Raw genomic sequence first — 7,500 nt, forward strand, 5'->3', positions numbered from 1 at the left:
CTCCCCGTCCCGGTGGAACACCTGATATTGCATTGTATTATATCTTAACCTCTTAATAGCTGACAGGGTGACCCGCTCACCTGCCAATTAAAGCATATCTGCGAAACAACTGACCTCCGTCTGTTTGAACCTTAACTGAAGGGGCGTTCCCATGGAGATCAGCTCTCACCCAGAATGAAAAAAAGCATTTTCTATAAAATAATGAAGTGAACTTAACTCCTTACATTTTAACGGACCCTGAGGAATTAGTTGGATAGAGTGATAGAATATTGCATCTATTTTAACAATTTACGTACGATTTCACGCCAGCATTGGGTGGTACGTCTAAGTATGGGGAATGTTGGGATGTCGGCAAAGATGCATAATAAGACCTGACGGCCAAACGTTGTGTCTCCACAGGACGGCTGGAACTACACCCACTTCGTCACGCCCGTGTCCACGCTGGAGCGAGAGCGCTACCGCTCCCAGCCCGCCCTGCCCACCAGCCCCCTGCACATGCCCCCCGTCGTCCAATCAGGTGAGATCCACCGGAAGCCCATTGGCTGCTGCTGTTTAGTGATGACGTCAGGTGACACGAAGCAAACGGAGGCAGGGAGGAGAGAGCGTCAGTAGGTGTCAGTAGGACACTAGTAGAGAACGTTTGCGAACCACTGGTCTCGACATTATTTCAGTTAGTAATAGTATTCTCTTCATTTTTGTTCGTTGATATTTATTCAGCTTTATCAAATGAGGCGTCTTGCTCAAGTTCACCTACAGCGAGGTAGAAATATCTGGGATCAAACATAGAGGCAGCTGAACACCCTAAACCCTGCAGACACCCACCTAGCTTAACTGTACCCCACAAATACATGTCTCTCAAAAATGGAATAGGTGTAGAGGTGTTGAGATGTATATATAGAGTTTGTGAGGTATTTATTATTGTATTATTAATGACAATACATTAACACTATTATTAATTTTGTTGAAGCTGGTGTTGGATGTAGTGCTCTGACAGGTCTATATATAAAGGTTTTTCTCTTCCTATATTCGGTCTATAATCATTGTATCTGTGTGGGGCCAGGGGGGAGTGCCACGTCCTCTCCCGCCATGCTGGGCATCAGGAGACACAGCTCCAACAACCAGAGGATGCAGTCGTCTATGCAACTGGACTCTTACTACGGCGACAACAGTTTACACAAATACCCGTACAACGGTGAGCCGCCTTGTTCTGAACATGTCCTGATGCTAAAGACAAGTTGCAGGCTGCTTTCTGTGCGTTCTGATGGGACTTCAAATCTGTGTTTAACTCATGTTCAATGATTTATCATAAATAATGGGATATGTGAAGGGCTGGCTCAAGTAAATCATTTCAAGGTTCATATTATCCTTAGGATTGTTGAATATTTCAGTAGTTCATAAATAAAGACATAAACCAAGGGAATATTTGCCTTCTCAGTGTATCGTTCTCCTTGTCTGAAATACACTTTGAAGGCATATATTATGTTGGTTTATATAGTTTTTTTTAATGAACTATTCAAATATTCACACATGTGGGATGTGTATTTATCAACAGTTGAGCGTGAGTTAGGTCAGCGTTCTAGTGTGAAACCTTTAGTGAGAGAGTAGCCTGCTTTAATGATTGGTCTCAGTTGAGATGTTCAAGGGAATGATTGAACTCGCATTAAATAAGGATTGCTCCTGTTTTAAATAGCTTTCCCTAATTGTCCAATTGTGTTATTTATTATGTACTGAAATGCTGTTCTGGTTGTTGGACCGACTGCTTATTGTAATCTTTTGAGCATTTGTATTTCTGTTTTTATTTGTATGTTGTAATCAGGGCGTCATTGAAAAAGAGCCTGGTGCCTAAATGGCGCCTTCCCTGAATAAATAAAGGTTAATAAAAAAAATGATAATAACCCAACGACAGACCTAGCCCTGATCACAACACATCACACCACCACCATGGACCACGGCTCAACACAGAGGGAAAAACCAGTGATTGACTGCTTCCATTCACGCTCATTCAATGACCAACCCGCTGTTATGACTAGGCTGGGCTTCCTCCAACCTCATTGACCTAGCTGCTAAATATGTCCATTACTGAAACCATTCTGGCCGCGAGTGAAAGGTGCGAGCGCCACATTGTCTATTAAGAATATCCCGGGAGAATCCTATTGCACTTCAATAAATATAACATTTCTTAATGTTCTGACCACCAGTTAGTTTAAAGTGCTCCGCCCCCCCCCCCCCCCCCCCCCCATTCCTTTGGTCCTTTGCCAAACAGCTCCATCGGTCCTTGCTGATCATGTGTCAAAGTGGCACTGAAGTTTTAGTAAAATGTCCATAACTAACCAATGATATTACCGTTATTCTAATATTTGGGGCCAGCCCCAAATGTGTTCATATCCCCAGTTGTGTATTTGTGCGTGCCTAACGTTGTTTTATTGTGTTTTACCCTTCAGGTTCTGAGAAGAACCATCCGTATTTCATCGGGACGTATTCCTCCCAGTCAGGGGAGGACCTGCGCAGGTCTCAGGTGAGATCCTTTACCTGTTAGAACCATGTAGAAACATGCTCAGAAACGTATTATAACCCAGAATAATCTGGTCCCCATCCACCCGAACAAACGGCTTCTAAACCAGCTTCCTCTCCATAAAAATCTGAAACTACGCCTGTTTAAGTTAAATAAATACATCTTTATTAGCTTTAGCCGTTTTAATTGAACTCAAATTGATTGATTTATTGATGTCATTACAAAAGAAAAAAGATAGCAAGGAACCACAGACCTGCCGTGGTCTCCATCTACGGTCATTATACAAAACGTATAATGGGTAACAAAACGTTACCCATCGACTGAATCCAAACTTATCGAGTCCATATCCTCCAGAACAACCGGCGTCCTCCTCACATCACATACACTAAAAACGCTGTCTTCCCGCCAGACATGCTTCCATACAAAATGCACTTCTTGCGACATTGTACATAGTCCTATCTGTTCTGGCTCGTCTATCGATGTATGCATCTGCTTTCTTTTCCTGCTGTTAATGTTGTTTGAAACAAGCTAGCCATGCTATCATATACATGTATTAATGTTGTACACAGCCGGCATGTATCTCAGGAGCTAGAGCTGGTGACCGGAAGGTTGCTGGGTCGATCCCCGGCTTCTCCCAGCTGAGTGTCTGGGTGTCCCTGAGCAAGACACCTCACCCTAACGTGAATGCTAGGCAATATTGTTAAGCGCTTTGCAGGCCACTGGTTAGAAAAGCGCTGTATAAAAACATTCCATTTTTATTTTACCTTTAGCACCTGCAAAATATAATGTTGCAAACCTTGCAATCCCCTCTCCCCCCCCTCCAACAGCACTCAGAGCCCTTCTACGACGAGCCCGACCGTAAGAACTACAACAGCTACCGGATGTACCTGTCGTCCCCGGTGCAGGGCTACGGGGACGAGTCGTACGAGGACGAGCCGGCGGTGCTCACACCCCCATCGCCCGACGGCTACCCGGGCCAGGCCCTGCGGCCCAAGGCCCACGCCACCAACTACGTGGACTTCTACTCCACCACACGCCGGCCCTCCCAGGGCACCAACAAGTACACCGGCTCCCCTGACTCCTGGGTGTGAAGAGAGGGAGGGAAAACGGAGACCGGGGGGGACGCCCGGCGGCCATCTTTTTCTTTCAGCACGGTGGGTTCCCCTTGTATGTGTGCGGGCCGGGGAGGGGGGGTTTGGGAATGCATGTTAAGTTAAGCCGTGCACATCTGGGTGTACTTCTGTGTTCCAGACTCACGTCCCCAGACTTTTTTTTGGGGATCCGAGTTTTGACGTCGTTCCGTATGGTCAAACGTAAAAAAGATCGGCGCAAATTCTGGAAGTGGGTCAGCGGTTTCCTCCGATGAAAGAGCCAGCCTTAACGTCGTCGATGTTAACCAGGGGGGCGGAATCACGTTCGGGTTACGTTCTCGCCCTTTGCGGTATAAACACGCAAACCATTGGTTGTTATCGTTTACCAACGTTTGATTCATGAATGGAAACCCCAGAGGCTCGGTTTGTAAAAACATCTACACCGGGACGGAATACATTTGTTCAGTATTTGTGATTCTTTGACACTGTGTTAAGAAGCGAAGGAGGAGCTAACGACCTGGTGACCGGGCAGTCATCCAGGAGGAATTGAGTGTACTACCTCTGAACACTGCTTCAACTAGCACGCAATTAACCACGAAAGGTTTCCTTTACTTCTGTTATATTTAACACTTATTCCAAATCATACCAATTTCGGTTTTGGGGAGCAACACATCGCATCACTTGGAAAATATTCTGAGTCACTTTGAAAAATAATTCTTGTCTGTTTAGTGAAATAGGAACATGTCTATTGATAAAATATTAATATGATTATGATGAAACCCATCCCTAAAAGTGGAAACTATTCAAAGTAATACTCAAAGCAGAAAAAAATTGTATGGATTAAAAAAGTGTTTGACATTTTAACTAAGGAAAAGAGCGACCTACAAAACTCTGAAAACCGTGAATACTTCGGTTAAACTTTGTTCTTTGGCCAAATGTTCGGTATATCCTAAAGTATGTGAAATATGTGAACACGTGGGAAAAAATACTATTTGTACAGAAGATACAGCGGTTTAACTTTCTTGTTACGTTGTTGTATTACATATGTATCAGACTTTATATGTGATTGTGTGAAGGAACTTTTTCTATTGTTTCTCCTGTTTTTTGTATTAATTTAATCGTGACCTGACCAAAACTCCCTGTCTGTCTGTCGTGTCGAACCGATCATGATGATGTGCAATGTGAGAGGGACACTATATATATAGGGATTAAAGACTATATCACAAACATGTCTGTGTGTCTAAGTGTGTTCACAGCAGTACAACATGGATGAATTTATGTGGAGTAAAATCACAGGTTAACGATCAACTTTTCTAAAACACTATATATGTATAAAATACAAATATGCTTCCCGTCAATGTAGTCTGAAAAATGAATAACATGGCAAACAACGGCTGTTTAAGTTAAATAAATACATCTTTATTAGCTTTAGCCGTTAGGATTGAATATACACTGAAATTTATTGATTTATTGATGTCATTGCAAAAATAAAACAAAGCAAGGACCCATAGACCTGGCGCGGTCTCCATCGATGATCATCATATATATATATATATATATATATATATATACGTTTAAATGGCATCCATTTCACATTTGCATTGGCATTTCCCTGAGCACGCCTGAAACAAGCTAGCCGTGCTATCATATGCATTTATTAATGTCCAGTTGCACTCATCAGCTTCAGACCAAACATAACCCATGGGCTGATGTTCACACAAATACAAGAGACTAGTGCTAGTGGTCATGTTGGGAGCAAGGGGATAGTTTTTCTAGCAACAGGGTTGAGGGTAAAGTGATCAATTCTGATGCAAAAATCAAATGTTCAACTGCAAACCTTCTAATCATAAATTACATTAACAAAGGCATATATACATGTATATTTAGATGCATTGCAACATATTGCTGTTTCATGCTAGTCTCTCTTTGCCATTAAATGATGCATACACAAAGTTTGACATTTTCTCATGATGGGGATAAAATAAAAAAATAACTAGACCATTTCAAATGAGTGCAGTTTCAAGTGATGTTTTAGCACTGAATAGTTCTGTTTTTAAAATAACCTCACTCTAGCTCCGCCCCCTGGGACAAGGAAACATCTGATTTGCTGGTCAGTGCCCCACTTCTTAAATGAAGGGATACACAGAGATATCTGTAAATGAGTGTTTGCCTGTTTTACCGAGAATTAGTAGATTGGTTTAACTACATATTCATCATTATGTGTCCAGAATGGCAGTTTGGTGGTTTAGCATTTGCGTTCCGTTAGCCGCTTCCATTGACTTGCAGAGCTACTGCAGCCAAGCTCCCGGTCACATGGGGTGAATACACTTTTAATTACTTTCCAAAGATTTCCAATGTGTTCTGAATAGTCGCTTATTCAAAATATGGTCCAGTGAAAACACAACAAGATTGAAGTTTGTACAAACACAGATTATCCAGCAGTACTACAAAGTACTCTGTGTCTTTGTAGATTTACCACAATCTTGTTTATTACTGGCATTAATTATTAATATGCAACTTTTCTGAACACATTGGAAATCTTTGGAAAGTATTTCAAAGTGTATTCCCCTCACATAAACAAGCTAGGCTGCTGCAGCTCTGCAAGTCAATGGAAGATGCTAACAGAAAGCCAATGCTAACCCAGTATTCTCCCCTTCTGTACACCCAAGGATGAATCTGGCATCAAACAACTCATCTGAGCCTTGGTAAGAGAGGCCGACGGCAAGCAAACAGATTCATCTGCGTATCCCCTTAAGTAGTGCTAGTCGCTGTCAGAGGGGGAGCTGGAGCGAGATATTTGAAATACAGGAGCTCTGATTACAAGAGTGCCCTGGAGCAGGAGAGATGATGTGAGGCATGGCTGGTCTTTGAACAGAAGTCCTTCAAAACAAAATGGAACTAGGTCGGTTGGTTCTAAAATGCAGCTACATCTCCGAGAAATTTCTGGTGCCTTAATCTATTACAACATAAAATACTGTTATTCATTACACTCAATGTAAATTGCCTTATAATGTATGCCTTTATCGAATACAGCAAGGGAAATAGTATGTAACATACAATGAAATGATAAAGTGAATGTACTACTCAACTAATAACAATTATTACTATGCTAAATCACAATTACAATGGCATATCACATTCAGTGTATGATCAAGAACAATTTGAATACATACATTTAACAAAATTAAGAAAAAAACGAAAATGAGATTGTACACATGACCAGTTTGTTACTGAAGGGTTCATCAATAAGGCACGTGATTATATTGTTTTGTTTTACTTTGTTTTCCAATAAAAAGTGGTTTTGCGATACATCGCTGAATTGTTTCCGAATCAAGGAGGGAGGTTCAGGTGTTGTGGGTGGGGTCACTGGGAGATGGTCTCCTATTGGACTAAACGTAGGAGGGTTGAGGCTGCGTGTTCCAAACAGGAAGTGTGCATCAGACATGCTTCTGTGAAAAGGAAGACAAATAGTTATTCACCCAATACGCCGCTATTTCCTGTTGAGTTGTGTCTGTGTTCCAGTCTTCTCGGTCGATACAGATCTTTATTTCTGATGGCTTACAGAGGGAGGGAGCAGAGCGGGAAGGCGTTCTATTGGTCTAGTTTGAAACCTTGCTCTCTTCCACTCTTTTCTCTCTCACTACAGCCACTCTCGAATCATACCTATAGCAGCTTTACTTAATACATAATAATAATACCAACATAAAGTTGGTATTATCTGGTACTATCACTCTTACTAAACTGAAAAGCTATCATGTAAGCTGATGGTTCTATGTCTTATTGCCATATTCTCTAAGGGAAATGTCAGCCTGAAAACATTTTATGCAAACCTTTTTATTTTGCCTAACTGAACTTTTTCAGATGCTTTGTTTTCGGTTGTTGGCAAGTAACTGTTTA

At 41.8% G+C, this 7,500-nt stretch overlaps 2 protein-coding genes across 2 annotated transcripts in view; one reads left to right on the forward strand and one right to left on the reverse strand.

The window, feature by feature from the left end:
- LOC307074107 (plakophilin-4-like) overlaps nt 1–3,603 on the forward strand; it is a gene marked incomplete at both ends in the record, with an annotated part of 42,074 nt that extends 38,471 nt beyond the window's left edge. The window contains 4 exons of the mRNA XM_079734109.1: nt 400–517; nt 1,061–1,192; nt 2,442–2,515; nt 3,340–3,603. Of these exons, the coding sequence (XP_079590235.1) occupies nt 400–517; nt 1,061–1,192; nt 2,442–2,515; nt 3,340–3,603 (588 nt within the window). The remainder of the gene's footprint in view (nt 1–399; nt 518–1,060; nt 1,193–2,441; nt 2,516–3,339) is intronic.
- A 3,334-nt stretch (nt 3,604–6,937) lies between these two features.
- LOC307074597 (kinesin heavy chain-like) overlaps nt 6,938–7,500 on the reverse strand; it is a gene marked incomplete at its 5' end in the record, with an annotated part of 28,574 nt that continues 28,011 nt past the window's right edge. The window contains one exon of the mRNA XM_079734810.1: nt 6,938–7,052. The remainder of the gene's footprint in view (nt 7,053–7,500) is intronic.

Source organism: Pollachius pollachius (genome assembly GCF_949987615.1).
Source record: "Pollachius pollachius genome assembly, chromosome: 4".
In the NCBI taxonomy this organism is placed as follows: Eukaryota; Metazoa; Chordata; class Actinopteri; order Gadiformes; family Gadidae; genus Pollachius; species Pollachius pollachius.